The sequence below is a fragment of the Nipponia nippon genome, unplaced genomic scaffold (genome assembly GCF_047370975.1).
Source record: "Nipponia nippon isolate SJK-2023a ecotype South Korea unplaced genomic scaffold, ASM4737097v1 scaffold_2, whole genome shotgun sequence".
In the NCBI taxonomy this organism is placed as follows: domain Eukaryota; kingdom Metazoa; phylum Chordata; class Aves; order Pelecaniformes; family Threskiornithidae; genus Nipponia; species Nipponia nippon.
The window spans coordinates 129653334-129673111 of NW_028262336.1; the positions used below are offsets into that span (position 1 = coordinate 129653334).

Consider the following 19778-nt stretch of genomic DNA (forward strand, 5'->3'; position numbering starts at 1 on the left):
TTAAAGATTCCCTGTTATAAATTAATATAATCCTTTACCCTTAACTCTCAGCGATACAATTCCATTCCCACAGTCACCACGTGCTCCACAAAATTTTTAGGGCTTGTCTTCAGCTCAGAGTTAATTTGAGCTATAACCCAAAACCGCCCTTACCATCCTGTACCGACATTTTTAACTAGAAGGAGGTAGTAATTTTCATGCGAAGGTTGGCCCATTAAGTAAAAACTAATGTTTCAATTAGCAAACTCCATAACCTCCTAACACAACCTCTGTAACGCGGCCACAGGTTAACGGCGCTTGGTGCCTTTCCGCAATTCTTTCTGCCCAGGAAGAACAGATGTGTTCATAGTTTCATCAATTTAAAGGCCAAGAAGAGACCACAGCTTCACTGAAATTGCCCTCCTGCCTACCACACGCCATTAAATATCACCCACAAACTGAACCGAATACTCGACAAGAACATACCCTGTGTTGGCCTATACAGTTTTAAAAGAAAAGGGATCAAATAGGGGAATTTCTGGAGATGGAAGGGGCGCTTTTTCCTTTGATCATTCATTACAACGGGCGGTCCACCTCCCCAATAAAACCATGCCTTGCTTCAACTCTGAACTGCCCTATTTCCTCTTTAAAACACTAATTTTAGGTACGCCTTCCCCGGATGCATAGGAGGACACTCAGTGCCTGGAATTTTCTCTCTGATGCTACTGCAGTCAAGCCCTCTCTCCGATAAGCTCAGCAGACTTAGCTCGAAGCTTCTCTGTGCCGTGTTTTTTCTAGTCCTCAGACTATTTTTGTGTTTCTCCTGTTCCCCTACAACTTATCCAAGAGCTATTTCAAGATGTTGAAATGGAAATCATACACAATCTTCCCGTATGAAAGTCACGAGTACCAAATACAGAAATGAGTTTTATTCTCTTCTAAATATTTTCTTGCTCGTAAACCTAAAAAAAAAAAATAAATGCATTTGCCTTTTTTGCTACAGCATCAACCCTGGTGTTTACACTAACCTGCTCTGCCCACCACTGACCTTTTAATGCCTCTCAGTGTTACTACTCGTAATAGAACTCTCTCCTTCTTCCGCTTCATTCTGTAGGCATGGCTTGCAGCTCCTCCCTCCAGCAGCATTGCTTTGCGTCTCTTTTATTCTCCTTTTTGAAAATAGCTCAAATCAAACACAAAGGTACCAAGCCCAAGGTACCAAGCAATCAGAACCACCTCGTGGGATGGTATCTGCCCTCAATGAGCACATCTAAGCAGGGAGCTCGAGGGTCTCCACGTGGCACCGTCCCTCCAGCCTGGGTAGTCGGAGACCAGGAGACTCCACCGAGGTGTCCATCTGCTCCTCTGTTTGATGGGTCATGACTTACTGTTCTGCCCCTCTGTATGACGTCATTCACAAACAGCACTGGTGACACTACTTCAAGAGCACTGATAAAAATACTGTTGGGTCCACTGCTACTTCATTGAAACCCTTCTAAAACCTCATCCGTTTGACCACAATAACCCATCAGTGGTCATTGTTTGAAACCCAACTGCTGTTCTTAATGTGATTAATATCATCTTTCTTTATTTGATACCATACTACCAATTTTCTTAATCAGCATGTCGCTTGATACTAAAATGCCTCGGAAGTCACAGTTCGATAGGACACGATTTAGAGAATGGCTTCATTTGTTGCCACATCCCCAGAGGTTTCAGCACAGCACCGGGTCCGCAGGCACCGCAGGACGAGGGTTACCTCTCAGTGCTGCTGCTCTCCTTCAAGCTACTTAATTTGAAAACAGTCATTCGAGCACAGTCAACCTGATTTAATTTCCTAGCGAAGAAATAAACTGGCAGCCTATTTAGGCATTATTAACTTAATATTAACTTGATATTAACTTGACAGTAGCTTGCAAAGTAGATCTCCTCTAACAAGACTGAGTTCAAGTCTTTAAGCCCTTCTTTATTATTTGAAGCTTGGCTGTCTCTCAATGTTCTTACATGAAGATGTTTTCAAGAGGTGTTTACTGCATGCCATACAAGGCAGAATCCCAAATAGGTAAGTTGAAAACAATAACCTTTGAAAAATGGATTTTCACAACTTTCCTGATCTATGGCTTTTAAGAGCTGTAAGTTTTGAGAAACTAAAGAACTTCAAGTGAAAATCCACATAAAAACACCACGGTGTCTTTACCCTTTAATGGTGGGTTCTCATCCATTTTGAGCACTTAGTTACCTAGTGACCACCTGCCAGCTCAAAACTCAACACCGAGCGCCCAGCGCTCCTGAAGGCACTAGTCCAGCACCGCCCAGGACGAAGAGTACACCTCAGACAACCTGCCACCAAAATCCACCGCAACAGGAGTCCTGCAAGTCCAAACACACATCGTTATTTCCACGAGAATAAAATCATAGCGATTTGAGTCCTTCAGATTACACCGTTACTAAGACAAACATCCTATTTAAACAACTCTTATCAGATAAATAGCTTTATTGTATCTATTGTTGCATCCAACTTCTGCAAAAAGGTTCAAACCAGACGATAATTTCCTCCAAGCAGCAGTTGCTATGAAATTGCAGTATGGACCTCCATCTTATCGCTCCCTTTGTGTTCTGCTAAAAGGGTCCCAAAAAAAGGAGAACGTACTGCTATGTGCCTGTACTAATCACCTGTGTCCTAACAGTACACATTAATACAGATTTATTTCACCGTACTGATTCTCCTACCGAATGTGAAAAATAGAGCAAAAATACAGTGCATTCAAGACTTCCAAAGAGAAAAAGAGCATTAGAGCATTCTCTGCAAATTTCAGTTTACCCTTTGCTAAACCGTAATATGCTTTTAGTCCAAGAATCCACGACTCTGTGCTATATCACTTCACTAATGAGCCTACACACGACACCTCAAACAGCTGCGGTTTCAGAGAATAAGAACATATTGTGCTATCGTTGCCTTTCAGTCACCCAGACAAAAATCAGCGTGAAGATAAAAATCAGCTGCTTCTGGTCAGATACATTGGAGATAGTGCGATCATTCTGAAAACAGACAAAGTTAAGGAAACTTAGAATTAGAGGTAAAGTTTAGAAGGACTCAAACTATAATTAGGGTATGAAAATGAAGATTGCAGCACACAGTCTTTCCTGCTGTGGCAACAAACATGTTTATAGCAGAGACATTTTAGTGCCCATCATCCCAGATTACCTGGAATTTATTTTTGAATACAGTCTTTTCATTTTCCTCTTTGTTTTAGTACGCGAGAACAGAATTCTGAGGTTTTGTTACTAATGCGTATGATAGGCATGCTGTCAAACAGAAATAAATTATACCTGTTAAAAACTTGTAAGAGGCACATGCTGAAGGAGCAACACTTCTAACGGTTAAGCTCAATTTTCCAGCCATTCTGGAAAACAGACCTGGTTTTAAAAACAAGGTACCTGCACACTTTTTTTCCTTCTGAAATTAGAGGGATACAGTTATCTTCAAAAAACTATTTTTAAAGGCTTGCAGCTATCTAACGTCCCCGGGTTATCTGATAACGCTTTGTCTTCGCTTCCTAGTTTTAATTGTTTTCATTTCTTCACTCTTGCGTGTTGCCTATAAACACGGAAATGAACCAAATCAGGAAGAAATCATCGGGGTTAATTACACAGAAGTAACAAAGAAATCTCAAGTGCTATTTGTGGCAGCAGTGGCTTTTTATCCCCTCTCTAAGTATGAGATAACCAACCAAACGAACACAAAAGGTGAACCCAGGAACCATGTCCCCATGGATTCAGGTACTTTTGCAGCAGGTTTAGTACACAGTCTCTGAATCCCCTACACAGGGTCTCTGTTTTCCCAGGTGCTGCCCCATTTTTGTTGTTTCTTACTGGACTCAGGCTACTTGAAACGGATGTGAAATGCCTGGGGTTTTATAATCTCTCAGGCTACTGATCATTCTTACTGTTAGCACTCTGGCAGGAAGCACGGCTCCCAGAAAGCTGCTGCAATTAAAACCGATTTCCGCTCTCAGTACCAGGAATAGACTCTGGATACTCCCCAATACTCTTAAAATGGATACTCCCATTACATTATTTCAATATCAAAAGATTTGCAGAGACTACTGATCTCCAGCAAAGCATCCGCGTTTCGTCTTGAGAACACATCTTAAGTAAATTTAATCTCCGGATTTTTTTCCGCTCCCTCTTTGCTAAACGGCAAGGTCCCTAAGTGTACAACAAGATCGAGTCAGCTCCAGGTGTCCACCTTCTTGAGCCAGCAAAAGAAACACTGCATTGCTAGAATTTTTTTAAAAAATAAAAGGGAGTTGTCCTGCTAGAAGTCCCAGAAGATGCCAGACATTATCCCTGAGCTTATTCTTCCCCTTCCAGTTTATGCTTTATTCGCAAGGGTTTCGTGTGGGTTATTCTCCTGCCAGCTCCGTGCGTTGAATCAGCTCACCATGCAGTCAGACAAGCATCACAGACGGCGTAGCAAGGTGGCCAGTCCCCTTACCTCAAAGACATCGTAAAAGCACACCCTGAGGATGCCGTTTCAGTTCCTGAAGCCAAATTTATGGTCGTTTAAGTCAATAAACTCACGGTGTTACCAGAAGATGCGGTCTCACCTTTCCTGCCTTCTCCTTGGCCATGCTCCTTGGCCTTTTCCTCGAGGTCCCTTCCCACCTGGTATCCTATGATTCTATGATGTGTTCCCAAGTACAAGTTCACACCAAGTGGAAACGTAACTGGGCAGCTCCAAGCAGAAGGTATTGGTATATTGGTCCCACCAGTATCTCATGAAACGATGCCTTCGGCGCAAGGTATGTTAGAGAGTCCGGCAGGAGGGAGGGCAGAACTACATCTTTCGCAGCACCGAGGACTTGCACGCACCTAAACCAGTGACAAAACCAGGCTCTCAGCCCACCTGATGCATGTTTTACCGATGGGAAACTGGGGTAACCGACACTTCTCTACCTCTAAAAGCACTGTTACGTTAACTACAGTTTGTAAGTGGCTCAGATGGTCTGAGAAGGAAGCCATAAAGGTACTTCAGGTGTTTTTAGAAGGTAGTCTAAATGCTGTATCATCAAAATACTATCTTCTTGACACTTGGCTAAGAGAAGAGCCTGTAGAGCACGCTATATTTTACATCAGGAGGCAAGCAATAGCCTGAGTTCAGAGAGGGCATGTGCTATATCAAGGGAAGGAGCTAAAATTACTGCAAGACACCTACACAAAACTTCTTGCCTTCAAAGAACAGCGTCAGGATTTCTGGATTTGGGTGCCAGCGCTTCAGGAATTTGCAGTCACGAAATACAGTCACGATTCTGATTCTGCTGAGACGTAGATGCAGATGGCAGCAAAGGGTCCCTTTGTCTTCGAGTTTATTTTGCACTGCGGTATCTTGGAGTTTGGGGTTGTACCTTTTAACATCAACAAGATTGTTTTAGCATCAACAAGAATTTACGGTTAGCCCTTCAGGTAGCAGTTATTGCTTAAGAAGTTATATGGCTGCTAGGAAGAAAATGAGTATCTTATGTCCACTGAGTGGTACTGATTTATTTTTTTCTTCCTATGGATGTACCATAGCCAGAAGTAACAGTAATGGGCATAATTCAAACTGTTAGATCATGAGTGACCTCACTCCAGAACAGTCCGTGCTTCTACAGACCCACAGACCTGACACCTGCAAAAGTTCACGTTTATTAACTCTGACAGTGAAACAGTTTTGAAACTTGTCAAGATACAGAAAGTGCGAGTTGCCATGTTGGTCCTTAAGATTGTCCAATTTTATTTTCTTTTTAAACCAGAACAAGTCATGAACTTTGAAGACAAAGGTCGCCTGCTTCTAGAACTTAACCAAGCCAAGTCCGTCTGCCCCTGTCTTCTCCTCCCTCGGGACAGCCCATGGTCCTGGTACCCTGCCAGCATCTCAGGAGGGCAGGCAGAAACCAAAAGCCAAAGAATAAGGGATTGTTTTCCCCCATGTTCTTTCCATTATCTTTTGGTTCATATAAACACACATAGAAAACTAGAAATATGAAATAATAATAAAAAGGTAAAATCATAGGAAGGCCAGATAAAACCTAAAACCACCGAAGACACATACGGCTTCCTCCAATTGCCACTGCAGGAAGAAAACTCCGTGATCCGTAAGCCCCACGGCTTATCTCGATAGCCAGAAAATCCTGATAACCGAGAAAAACATATTCCAGAATCAACGCCCCCCTGCCCCAGGAGAAAACTCTGCTGAAGTCCTCTCAGATTTAAAAACAAGATTGTTAACCAAGTAAAGCCCAGCTAATCCTGACTGCCAGCACAGTCCTGGGGAAAGAGGTCTCACAAGGAGATAAGATTCAAATCAAGAGTTTCGCAGATCAAAGGCACCAGCCTGAATTGTAAACCGAAAGGAGTAAGACACCAGAACAGTCTCTGCAGCACTGCTGTTACGCACTTTCTGCGAGAGCCATTTCCACGTAAGCAAAATAATTCGGTGCCGTTTCGAAATCTGTACAAAACCTAAAAGAAAAACTCCACGTAGGGCACAACGAAGGAACCCAAGCAGGCGACCACGAGCACCTGGTCAACAACCTTTTTATTCCTTCAAGTGCTGGTGAAGTGGGAAGCCGTCGCTGGGGGTATCAGGGCATCTCCCAACGTTTCATTTATCTACCTTGGCAAGTACAGGCATCGCCAACCCTTTTTGCCATCTTCCAAATGGGAAACCGGGGCACCGCTTATGCAATTCATGAACTAGAGGGAAATTGCGGGCATGGAAAGAACCAGACGCCGGGCTCCCACGATCTGACCACGAGATCATCATTCATCACTAGCAAAATACCGGCCATAACAAGAAAGCTTGGAGATTTGGGTTCTCCGGCAGAGAGATCTCCCCTGAAGTGAAAGCAGAAGGCTGAAGCAGATTATGAATTCCTCCAAAAAATCTCCATTGAAGACAATTCTGTTACGTGGAATTTTGGATGAAAAGGTTAAAGCCAGCAAGGCTGGCCACAAACTGGCCTAAACAAATGTGAGTAAAAAAAGCTTCCCAAGGGCTGAACACAAACACAGAGCATCAGAAGGGGAACTATGTAAACCGCAGAGAACGGGAGAGAATATGCACGCTGTCGAGCCTACTGACAGAGCCAGAAACGTCAGTGAAGAGCATCAGGAAAGCACGAGAAAGTCAAGGACAGCCAGAGAAACACCCGTGGTGTAAGGCACAGAAAAACTCCGCGCGTACGTGTGCGTGCAGGCGCGCACGTGTTTAGTGCTGGCAGGAAAAAACGACCTTGGAATACTGAGCAAAATGGTCTCCTGCTGCTTGCTTCAGACTGTGTTCAGGAAAACCAGCCTCTGCAAGCACGCTCTGTGAATCAGCACGATTGCCTCCGAGAAATACCTGGCTGTCATTGATTTCCTCTTTCAACAGACGATCAGAAAAACTGGCTGATCACTCTGCTCAAAAGAAGGAACCATGCATACCGGGAGCAGCGACGCCGCGTCACCTGGAACTAAGCGGATGAGAAAAGATTTCAGGGATCCTGGAAAAGAACTGAAAAGGAAAGTCTAACTCAAGGTTTGGCAATCTTTGTACGGTGCCACGCCAGGCTTTTTCTTCCCCGTGCTATGGCTCGAGCGTGCCAAGGGAAACCGAGCAGGATCTGGTAGAAGCTCCCTCTCGAACAGGCGGGAATCTGCTAGTCAATGGTATCTTGCTTCTACGCAAGACAGCGGCTTTTGCTGAGTGTAGAGCTCAGGGAGAGTCAGAAATTGCAACCTGCTGCCTCTTGCAAATGAGTGCCTCCGAATGGCAATGCTATTAGCCCCACACCCTGTTCATAGTCTGACTGGGCAGCCATGGGTTGTTGATCCCCGAGCTAAAACGTGCATCCAGTACCAGATGCAAGAGAAGGCAAAAAAAAAGGTCGGTGAACTGAACAAAGCTGCACGACTGATGAGAATATTTCGATTTGAGTGATTGAACGATATTGCAGGGAACAGAGAGATCACGAATTGCAGAGCCAGCATCTTTCCAACTAATAAGACACCTTCCCAGATGAAACTGCTGATGCATCCAGGAAAGGAATAAGCTAAACACAAGAGAAGGACACTTAGAAGGGCAAATGAGGTTCAAAGTCAGACAAGAGCGTCCATAAAGAAAATGAATTTTCTATTGCTATATATGTGTGCAAGGAGTCTGAATAACAAGCAGGAACAAATAAAATCCTGACCGGCAATAAGAAAAAAAAATGAAATCTGGTGCGATGAGTGTGTGACTGGACTTAAAAATCATTAGTTCGACGGTGCTCAGATATGAAAGGGAAGAGACGGCTGCAATGCACCCTTACAAAGAGGGGGAAAAAAAAGGCTCACCTCTTTGGCAGTTATCAGTACCGCAGAAGAACTGAATTTCCAGGAAAACCGGGCAGTAACTCGGTGGGTTATAACAGGTGAAGCCCAGGAGGAGGTCCTGGCAAGCACCAAGACAGGGAGCAAGGTACGTCACTCCATAGGCACATCAAGGGGGGAAAAAAAGATGTGGGGTGATGGAGGAGACAGGAGGGGTACAGAAACTTTCATGCAGCAAGTAATTATAGGGGATTCGTTTTCCGAAATGCTAGGTGACAAGTTATAACACAAAGTAACTATTTTGGACCTCGTTACAACCAATAAAGCTGCGGTAATCACTGGACTGGAAGTCTTGACAGGGGAGAAAAAGAACAGACTCGCATTTAAATATATCTAAGTCTACTAATTCAATCAAGATTGCAAAATGTCTTGATGTAAATAGTTGATTTTAACTTGTATGATGTTTGTACTTTTTAGTTATCACCTTAATGAAATACCAACATAATGAAAATAGGCATCACTTAAGATGTTGATTCTTCACAAATATAACTCAGCAGAGGAAAAAATAAGGAATTTGCATATAGATGATCCACTTACATTCACTCACAAAGTTTCAAAGTGCTTTTGGGATCAAAAAGGAAATAGGCATAGAGGGGAGGCTGGAAAAGCTTCTACAGCAAATTAGAGATTTAACTCCCCTTGCAATCAATGGGAAGGTACTAGAAAAATTATTAAGCAACCCATAGAAAAGCAACTACAGGATAAAGCAAAAAATGAAACAACACAGATGCGTCGAGATCGAATTGCGTCAAACTGAAATAGCCCAGTGAAACTCAATAAAGACAAGTGCAAGAGCAGCGTACGCTGCGCAGGTGGAGAATAACTAGCTAGGCTGATGGACAAGAGAAAATAACCTAGAGGGTATATTCGATCACAAATGAATATAAGTCAACAATACAATGGATTTACAAAAACAAAACAAAACAAAGGTATTTCAGATTGTTTTAATAGAGCGCCACGTGAAAAATAGCATTATTTCATTTTATACAATGCTGACAAGGCCATGGAGTACCGAGTCCGTGTACAGAGAGAAGTAAACACATCAGGGTACAGAGGAAAGCTGCAAAAATAATAAAGAGATTTAGAAACAATATGATTCATGAGACCAGATTAAAGGACCTCGCTCAGCCTAGAGGAAAGAAAACTGAAGGAGACTGTAACACGCTCCCATCAGTGACAACGGAGGCAAGGGGATGGGTTATTCTGCATGACCTCTGGAGTGAAGCAAAGTATCTTATTTTGCCAGAGATATAAAAGCTTTTAACTAAATTGGTTAAGCACCCTCTACCAGCTACCTAAGGAGGCTGGGTACCTCATAAACTGGAAGATTTTAAGGAAAAATTAGGAACATATTTGTCAGGGATGCTCTAGAGACACTTTATCTTGCCTCGAGGAGGTGAATGGACTGGAGAGTCTTCCCAGCTCTCTCCCAGCTCTGCATTTCAGTAAGGAAAGGAGCCCCAGAGGCCCAGGCTGTTTAATCGGAGAGTCCTCAAAGAGTCCTCCACCACTTCTGAGACCCCAAGGGTTCATTTTCAATATTTTTTGGAATGCAGGAGAAAATTTGGAAGACAAACCTAACGTGACAACATCAGGAGAGGGCAAAAAGATGACTCAAATAACTATCAGTCAGTTAGCCAGCCATCGGCTCCGGACAAAATAAGGGAAAACTGAATCAGACTTGATCTGGACTTAAAAAGAACAGGAACAAAATTAACAACGGTCAACTCAACATTATGGAAAATAGGCCTTGTCAAACAAAGCTGATTTCATTCTTAGATGAGATCCAAAATCAGGTTGATAAAGGTAACTGCTGCAATGTAACAGGCAAACTTTTGTTGAGCATGACATCTTGATTAAAAAATTACCACTATACTATGTCAACAAAGCCCGCTAAACGGATTTAGACTTGGCCAGCTGACAGATGACTAAAAGCAGTCATCCATGGAAAATCACCGTCAACAAAGTTAGCTGTAGTAGGGTTCTGCTGGGCCTGCTACGGAGCCCGCTACAATTCAAGAGGTCCACTATTGATCTGGAAATTAATATAACCACGGACAATATTTGTGAATGATCCTCTGGATGACAGATGAAGAGGACAGGCCGATGACACACAGCAATTCGGACCGCAAAGGCCACTCGAAGGAGATTTCAGTACAACCAAATGCAAGGTACTACGTCTAGGAAACAAAATCTGAAAGCCAGAGACCCTGAAACACAACCCGAGGTACTGCCCAAACACTTCCCAGCTCGATGCCACGTGTTTAACTTGCCCAAAATAAAAGCTGAAAGATGACTCGGTTATGGAATTATGAGTTCCCTCCAACGGGAAAAGTTATTGGGTATCAAAGGACCTTTTAATTTAGCCAAGAAAAGGCTTTTGGAAGCAATAGTTGGAAACTAATTCAAATTAGACCTCAATTTTTTAATCAGAGAGGGTAATTAATTGCTGAAAATCTATCAAGAGAAGTGGTGGCTTCTTCATGACTTGAGATCTTCAAACTAAGACTGACTGTCCTGGTAGAAGGCAAACAGCCCAAAATAAATAGCCATTAGGCTCCTTTTCCAGGGAAAATGTAAGGATCTGTGGTTTTGAGGAGGTCAGTTTAATTAAGCCTTAAGCTCTAGGAACTCTCTTCTAAGTCCACGCGGAAAGACACCAACGCAGCAGCTGAGCACATCCCAACAGCCCACAAAGCAAAGCAAATCCACCTCCTGGCCTCCGCAGAGGGAGAAGCAGCACGGCACCTGATCCAACCTTGCTATGCAATGCCAGCGAGAAATCTCCAGGCTCCGATTTTCCATGGTGAAAATAGAGCTTGTACGTCTACGCACAGGGATCTTGCAAGGCTTAACCCAGGGAGGTCAGCAAAGACCTTCCAAGAATCTTGGACAGAAGCAGCCTTCATGGTATATAGCTGCAGGTCACTGTGGTAGAGGCAGCATCAGCAAGGGAAGGGGTAATCTCTTGGACCACCTGGGCAGCGGTGTTGTGGAAGGGAGGGAGAGAACAACATGCTTCACGCTGGACACTTTGCTAAACAGCAATCCCAAAGCAACCAAGAACTCTGAGGGGTTTGTGCCTTTTCTTCAGAAGTTGTTTGTAACATCGAATGAGGGCTTCGAGTCACAAACCAGCAAAAACTCTAGGTAACACCGATCCGCTGTGAAACACTCCAACATCATTTTACAAAGCCTAAAGCAATTTAAGACATTATTTCTTGATGGTAATGCTAACAAACACATATGTAAAAATCGAACTCCAGGAATTATGAAAGAAAAGCTGAAACTCGGATGAGAACAGATATGATACCATATTTATCTACTGAGCCCACAACATGAGTCTACTACCACAGAAGCAGCCAACTCACACCGAGTATGTTCTCTACAACTTCAATTTGTGTGTGTGTGCGCGTTATATAAAGACAGTGAAAAAATTCTTATGGAAAGAAATATTTTATTGAGCTTCCAAATGAGATCAGTCCATATTCGGAAGACTCAGCTAGCTGCCCAGTTCAGCAGCTGGGATTCGGATGCAAAGAAAAAGAAGCCATTTCTCAAATTTATGGCACTGCATGTTAAGACTTCAAAAATTCTGTTGTGAATACAAGTCAAATCAAGAGCAAACTGGAGCTTCAACCAATTTTCCTTGCATTGGTTTCACCTCTTACTTGTACCACAATAAGAGGCAAGGATGACTGACAGGAGAGCATGTAGGTGACCCTGTTCTGGTGGCCAAGTGACTACCCTCTGAATACAGCACTGGCCACTCTAGGACAAGAGTAGGGCACATGTAAGATAAGTCTGATTTCCTCCTCCAGACAACCACAAGGCCAAATGGAAACCTTATTCTAGCTGCCTACACCACACAACGTTGAACCTGAAAAACATGTGGAATGCCGTAGTTTTTGCAAAAGCCATTAAATGTCTCATTAAGTGGTGACATACACAGGAAACTGAAGAAAATTATTTGCAGAATAAACTACTACAGAATAAATGTTCATATGGGGACCTATTCCAAAGTAATTGCACTTTAAATGCTCACAAGCTTAATTCAAAATACTTTTCAATGGGGACAAGTCCTTAGAGCCTTCCTGTCCGTATAGGCACTACATTCATCTTGGTTGAAAAATCATTGGCAACTGTAATGAGTGATCTTACTTTGTCCACCTAAATGGCAGGAGAAGACCCAACGTGCTTGGAGACTTCCTTCAGGTAGGGCCAAGTATCTCTAGAAACAGGTTAAGCCAAGTAGTACCCATCTAGGGACACCTAAACGAGTTGTTTTCCAGAGATCACCTCCAACTCTGTCTTGTCAATAAGTACAAAACAAGGTGGCTCATATGTAAAACATATATATATACACACACACACACACACAGAATGCCATTAAGTCCAAAATCTTGCATTGAACGGGATGACCCGCAGAACAGGAGCAGATTTATCTGCTAGGACCACAGAGAGTCTTAGGAATTTGTTATGAATAACCAGATAAACCCCCTTGCCCACTAAAAAAGCAAGTTGTCATCTCCTACAAATTCAAGCATAAAGAACTAAGAGGAAAATGGGGAAAAAGCAGACTGGGCTCAAAACTTCTCACGAGTCTTCAGGATGTATCTCCAACATCAAAATGATAAAATCCACACGTTATCAAATTAGAGAGTTGGGTATCTAACGCCAAAGAAAGCAAAAGCCCAAATACTGTGTTTTAATTCCTGGCAGATAAACTGAAGAGTCTGATGCCATAGAAGAGCCAGATCTTTTTTATTAAGTTCTACAGCAAATTGGAAGCAAGAAGAAAAACCCTGCAGAACCCGAGATGTTATGGTCTATTTTAACTTTTGCTGCAGTCTGCAATCTTTATCCATTTTATCAAAGAATTAGACATGCCTAGCAGGCATGATGGCATCTATTCTTTTCTTGCCAGTTTAGTACTTTTTCTCTCATAAAATACTCTAAGCTTGTCTTCAATAATCCTCCCAAATCTCTAACCCTTGCTAAGACAAGGAAGGCAAAAATGTTCAGCCTACAAATACGCTTCAGCATTAATCTTCCTATTAGGAACATTATCGTACAAAAGCTATGATAAACCCCATTTTTCTGCTCTGACTTTGACTTTTCCCACCTTCCAGTTTTCCAGGTGACCGTTTCACTCAAGGAGAGAAAGGAAAGATGGGGAAAAGTACAGCCAAATACCAAACAGCATCTCCAACAGAGGACAGGAATGCGTTTTTTCAGCTTTTACAAATCCTACGGCGATAACCTCCTAAATGGTTTGCTGGAGAGCGGCAACAGGCCCACATTTTTTTCCTCCCAGAAAGCACACAGTCACTTGAAATTCCTTTGCGGTGCTAAGGTTTTTCAGCACATGCATAGTAAACAAAACTCAGAAGAACTTTTTAAAAAATGATTCAAGTCCCACTCACACTGTGAGGAACCCAATGCATCTCTGTCATCCTCAACAGAAACCTCGTTCCCTGTACGGTTCTTTGGTAAATAAAGCGTTATGCCACGAATATCATCATCATCGCTTCCCTGCAGGGTTCCAACAGGAAAGGGGGAAGAAATATAAGGTTTACTTCAATACAAGCATGATGAACCATGTCATCTGCTTTCAGACTGAGAGGCAGTGAGAAAGAGATTTTAGAAAAATAGATAAATAACAAAAGGCTCATATTTGAGTGAGGTTATATATTAAAAAATCTATCTGGAAATGACTCAGATTTGTGTATTCATGTTCCTGTTTGGAGCCCAAGACAAGAAAATGGCCTGGTTCTCAGAAGTTGCTTCATACTCAAAAGCTTCCACAAATTCCAGACGATCTGCAAATGCTGGATATACCTTAAGAGCTGGATCCCTGACTGGGATCTCAATTACGGGTCTGGGATTCATGCTTCAGACGCCCATCACAAAGCACACCAGCCTCTCAACAAAAGAAAACCTTGAAAATTCACAGCTCTTTCTGTTGCTACCGATTCAAACCAACAAGTAAATAAACATGGAATCCCATGTCAAGATCATCCACCCAAGAAAGCAAAGCATCAATACATCAGAGCACAACAATACAAAACACATACCCCATACATGTTGTTCCAAAAGCAGCAAGACGAACAAGCACCTCATTCCTTACGTCAAGGCAATCAACCACCACCTACATTTTATTCTCTCCCCTCTGCCCAGCAGTCAACTTTCTCAAAACTTTAAAAAAAAGAAAATAAATCTAGATTGTCTTCTACGTCTGTGGCCCTTTGAAAGCTGGATCAGAGTGGAAAGGGCGTGCAGAATTACTGGTGGGCAGGTAGACAGCGCGATCACATCACCCTTACTTCCTCAAGAGAGCAGGTTTACACTAATTTGCATAAATAAACATAGCACTGCCACTGACATTTTCCTCTCATATTTAGTGATATCAATGTTTTAAACACGAAAATAAGAACAGAAGGATTCAGTTGAGTGGAAGGAACAAGAAGGTAAAGCAATTTAGACACCTCTGGAGAACGGCATCCGTTCGACTGGCAGGTAGTCAAGTCACGCGGAAATAATTCTTGAAAATTTATTCCCAGTTCTAAAAAGTGACAGATTAAGAGCCAATATTTTTTAATTCAAAGAGTTAAAAGCCTGTCAACAGGCAAAAAATGGATGGGTGGATTTTATTTATTGTCACGGAAACAAAAATCTTCATCTATTTATTGAAGAGATGCAGGACGGCATACAAGAATCCAGTGACAGCAGACGGGACCAATCGATTCGCATTTGAAATCAGCAAAAAAATGCTGTTTACGTAGTTCGGAAAAATCCTGTAGAATACAACAAGAACACTTTTCTCATTCAATCATTTTGGATCCGATATTTCTATGGACTCAACATGATGACTTACGGATTTTAAGCAGCAAAACTGAGTCTAATTGATTAGAAAGATCACGGTACATTAAGAAACGAGACCAACGTGAATCGTTACGAACCTCTCCTTCGCAGCCAGCTTCTTCTCAGACACGCGATCTCACCCGCAAATAAATCAAAGACGGCGCATTACAAAAATTACCTCGTTTGCACTTTGAAAGCGATGCAAGAGTCACTCTTCCCCGAGCACGCTGGCTAATAACGCAGTTCTCTGGGGGATGCTTCAAATCCTTCTTTGTCGTACAAGCGCTGGGAGGAGGAGGAGATTGGCAGGACATCGCACGTCTCTCGCCTCGTGACGAGGGTCAGCCCGAGCACCTCCACGGGCGCGGGGGGACGGCGTTCGACCATCCACAGCCGCCCGAGGAAAAGCCAGCCGAGCGCAGCACCGTCCAGCCGCACGTCGGCGAGCGCGAGGGGAGCTGATTCGGGACTGAAACGCACAGTTAAGAACGCCGCGGTTTCGGGAGAGAACTTTATGAATTGCAGAGGAAACAGAAAGTACACGGAGCACTTGTGCTGCGGAAAGGGAAATCGGGGGCCTCTGCAGATACAATCAAACCCAAAAGGCATGACTGGAAGACAAATGAAGATCATAATCCGGACTGAAGGAAAGAGTGAGCTCAGAAAGGAAGACATAAAAGTTGTATTTCCCTTTTGACAGCCTCATCAACTCCTACCGACCGCCTGAGAGGTGGAAATCGGCACAGAGTTCCTGGGTGGAAACGTGGAGGTTTCTAACTACCAGAGGGTAAAGGTCTGAAACGCTCCTCTGCCGCAGGCAGCAGCAGAACAACACCTGGGTTTAAAATAATTACGTTTATGCCACAGTTGCTGGCTTTTGCAGCAGGTAGGACTTGGTGACCCAGGAGCTCCATCCCCGCTGCGAATGTCCCGCGTCCCAGAAAAGGACATCAGTGCCGATCTCATGGTGGTCGCCTGTGAAAACTTACCAAAAGCGGACGCTAACCTGGATTAAACACACGCTTCCCTTGCCTAAAGCGGCTGCGTTTGCACCTATGCATCCAAACTGAGGTTCACAAGCTCTTCTAGACAGATCAGATAATTAAATTTAGACTCAATTTAATTATCATTTTAATTATGCTTTCAGTTGAGGTATTGAAGGCCTTTCGCAGAAATGCTTCTCCGAAGCATGTTCACTTGCCTAAGAAACATTTTCAGGAGCACCAAGAGCAGCATCACCTGTCTTTCCTGCTTTTCCCCATTATCCGTGTGGTGCGCTACCGATATAGGGGAGCATGAAAACTTAACTGCAAACAGGGCTTTTAAAAATCCCTAAATAGTTCACCTACTGCAATGCAGCCTTATCATTGACTTTGACAGATGAATATCACCTAAGATCAGAAAGGATCTCTACAATACATTCTCCCTAAATGACCATATCCCACAGTTATTTCACATTAATTTTGAGGCAATACTGGTGTACCATTTAGGTTTCTCACTCCAAGCAGTATTTCCCATTACCCAACAAATTCAAAACACCTTCACGGCACGCAGTCATTTTGCTTCCGATCCCTTTGTTCCAAAGGAGAAGGGTTATATAGCTACCACTCCAAAAAAGTGTGTCTTTACTAACAGCCAGGAATTTTAATCGAGCAAAGAGTATACAAAAACCCCCATGCATCTGAACAACAATATCCGAAATACTTAGCACACATGCATTAAAATGAAAGGCTACTATAAGCACATCATTTGGTAGAGAGAAATCCCTTCTGAAAAATGTAAACATTTACTTTGGTAAAAAAAAAAAAAAGTTAAGATGCATAACTAGGTAAGTTGATGTTTGTAACTTCCAGGAGAAAAGTAAATCAGATTTAATATCTATTTCATCCAAAAAAATACATTGCTAGCTGCTATCAGCCGTTTTAATGACAACATACATCTAGCAAGAATAAATATTCAGACCATAGTTCTTGGTTGGGGTTTTTTTAATCTACTGAAACATAAAGGTCAAGAGAATCCATGAAACAGTTAAAATTCAAAATCAAAATCAGAAAGAACTAAAAAAAAAAAAAAAGGCATTTGGTCTCCTAGTAATAATTTCCTTTTTCTTTACATTGCTCAATGTTGCTCCTCAATTTGAGTTCTAATCAACAACCACTTCACAGTTAACATTTCATGAAATAATGCGGTTGATGCAATCAAGTCCAGCAAAATGTTTCCCTAAAGATGTTTCCATCATTCACATTCCTTTAAAAAAAAAAAAAAAAAAAAAAGCTCTAGCTTCCTCCATCGCTATTTAAGAGCAAGAACAAACACACCACTGCATCTTAAATCATATTTTGATTAAAACATAAATAGAATCACTTGAGGTTTCTTTCTGGTTAGTACAACATGCCTTTGTCCAAGAGAGGGAAAAAAAAAAACCTCAACCTGCTCCTTTTTCTACATTTGACAGTATTCGGCACTAAATGACTGCCTTTTGAATGAAATTCAGTCTATGGAAATACAAGCCATAACCTGAAAGCTTATCATCGTGAGGTGCGGGGGGGGGGGGAGAGGAAAAAAATCCCCCCAAAATCCAACACAGTACAAAACTGGTTTTTGATAATGAATATTTATTTTATTTCCATATTTCAAGGCTCCTGTTTTCTATAAAGGACTGAAGCTAAGCACCTTTTTGGCATTATTAACCTACAATATAGCGATGGACTTGAAAACCACAATGCCAATAACAAAGTATTCAAGCAATTACGAAAAAAAAAATAAAAACACTAAAAAAAAATCACCGCTTTCATAAAAATGAATAGCACACACTGTTTTAAATAGACAGAAAAAATAACGCCGCCTTACATTTCACAACCTTGCGCTCTGTGCTTTCAGGCTACCGACGCTGCACGCTGACATCCCTACCTCTCATCAAACCCGGGCCATTTTTAAACCCCCCGCAAAGGGGAGCGGGACGGGGGGAGACAGCCACAACTCAGCCCTTCCCATCCCATAAAGTTGCTGGCGGGCTCGTTAATATTCCCTATATCACTCCCGTCGTCGTCCCCACGTGCCCCTCTCGATAATTTCCAGGGGGTACACCGCGAAACGGCGGCATCCCCCATCTCTGGGGTGCACCCACGTCCCCGAGCCCCTCACCGACCTCTCCTGAGGGTTGAGAGCTGGACACGCGGGGGGGGGGGGGGGGGGGGAAAATCACCCGTGAGCCCGGTCACTCCATTTCAGTTCTTGGAACATGAAGGGAAGGTGAAACTTGGCTTGGACCCGGCGGTGGTGGCTCCTCAGTGGGCTCTCCCCGGACCCAAGCGCCCTGAAAGGCGGCTGCTGAGGTGACCGTCGCCATGTCCCCCCCCAGCGCCCAAACCTGAGGGCATGGAGCCCACTGGTTTCCCCGTGGGGCTGAAGGAAAAACCTGCCAGAGAGGCTGGGGGGGGACGAAAGGCTCTGGAGGGGGGGGATACAGGCTCTGGGGGGGGACAAGAGGATCTGAGGGGGGACAAGAGGATCTGGGGGGACACAAGAGGATCGGGGGGACACACACAAGAGGATCGGGGGGGGGCGGCAAGAGGATCTGAGGGGGGGACGACGGCTCTGGGGGGGAACAAGAGGCTCCGAGGGGGGACACAGGCTCTGAGGGAGGGACACAGGCTCGGGGAGGGGGACACACACACACACAAGAGGATCTGAGGGGGGATACAGGCGGGGGGGGGGGGCGACAAGAGGCTCCGAGGGGGGACACACAGGCTCGGGGGGGAAGGGGGCGGGCACAAGCTCTGGGGGGACACAAGAGGATCTGAGGGGGGGACACAAGGGGCTCCGAGGGGGGACACAGGCTCTGCGGGGACACACAGGCTCTGAGGGGGGACAAGAGGATCTGAGGGGTGGGCACAGGCTCTGAGGGGGGACACAGGCTCGGGGGGGTCCTCGCCCTCCCCAGGGCGGTGGTCTCCCCTTCCCACAGACTCGGGCTCTTCCCCTGCCACGCGTGACCCTCACCCTGCAGGGGCCCCACGCAAAGCCCGGCGCGGTGAGGATGCTCCCCCGTCGTGTCCGTCCCCCCCCCCCCCCCCCGCCCCGGTCCCCGCCGCCACAGCCGCCACCCCCGGCCCTGTCCCCTCCGGGGGTCGGGGGGGGCTGCCCCCCCCCGCCGCTGTCACCCGCCGACTCGCACCCCCCTCCCTCTCCTCAGCGCCGCCGCTGCCGGTCGCCCTCCGGGGATCCCCCCCGCCCCGCTCCCCGTTCCCCGCTCCCCTCACCTGCGGCTGCTCGGGCGGTGGCGTCGGTCCCCTCTGCCGGTGCGGCGGCGGCGGCGGCGGCAGCGCGCTCCCCCTCCTCGCGCTGCCTGCTCCGCGGCTCCTGCCTCTGCCGGCAGCCGCTGGGGGAGGGGGCGGCGGCGGCGGCGGGCGGAGGGGGGGGGGCGAGTACCACCAGCGGGACCGTTACGGGCGCCGTGAGGACTACCGCTCCCGGCATGCCCCGCGCCTCGCCGCCGGGGCCGAGCGCCGGGCGGGCGCCGCCGGGCACGCTGGGTA

At 44.8% G+C, this 19778-nt stretch overlaps 1 protein-coding gene across 7 annotated transcripts in view; it reads right to left on the minus strand.

Moving 5' to 3' along the window:
• FAM168A (family with sequence similarity 168 member A) overlaps positions 1-19767 on the minus strand; it is a 215274-nt gene extending 195507 nt beyond the window's left edge. For 2 of the 7 annotated variants that reach the window (XM_087756779.1, XM_087756777.1), the window contains exon 1: positions 19503-19729. Coding sequence is in view for 2 of the 7 variants with exons in the window: in XM_087756783.1 (XP_087612909.1) it covers positions 19503-19719 (217 nt within the window). In the remaining 5 variants the exon portion in view is untranslated. Of the gene's footprint in view, positions 1-15418; positions 15710-19502 lie in introns of all 7 variants that reach the window. The other 5 variants (XM_087756780.1, XM_087756781.1, XM_087756784.1 and 2 more) reach the window with 5 other exon arrangements.
• Positions 19768-19778: the final 11 nt, after the last annotated feature.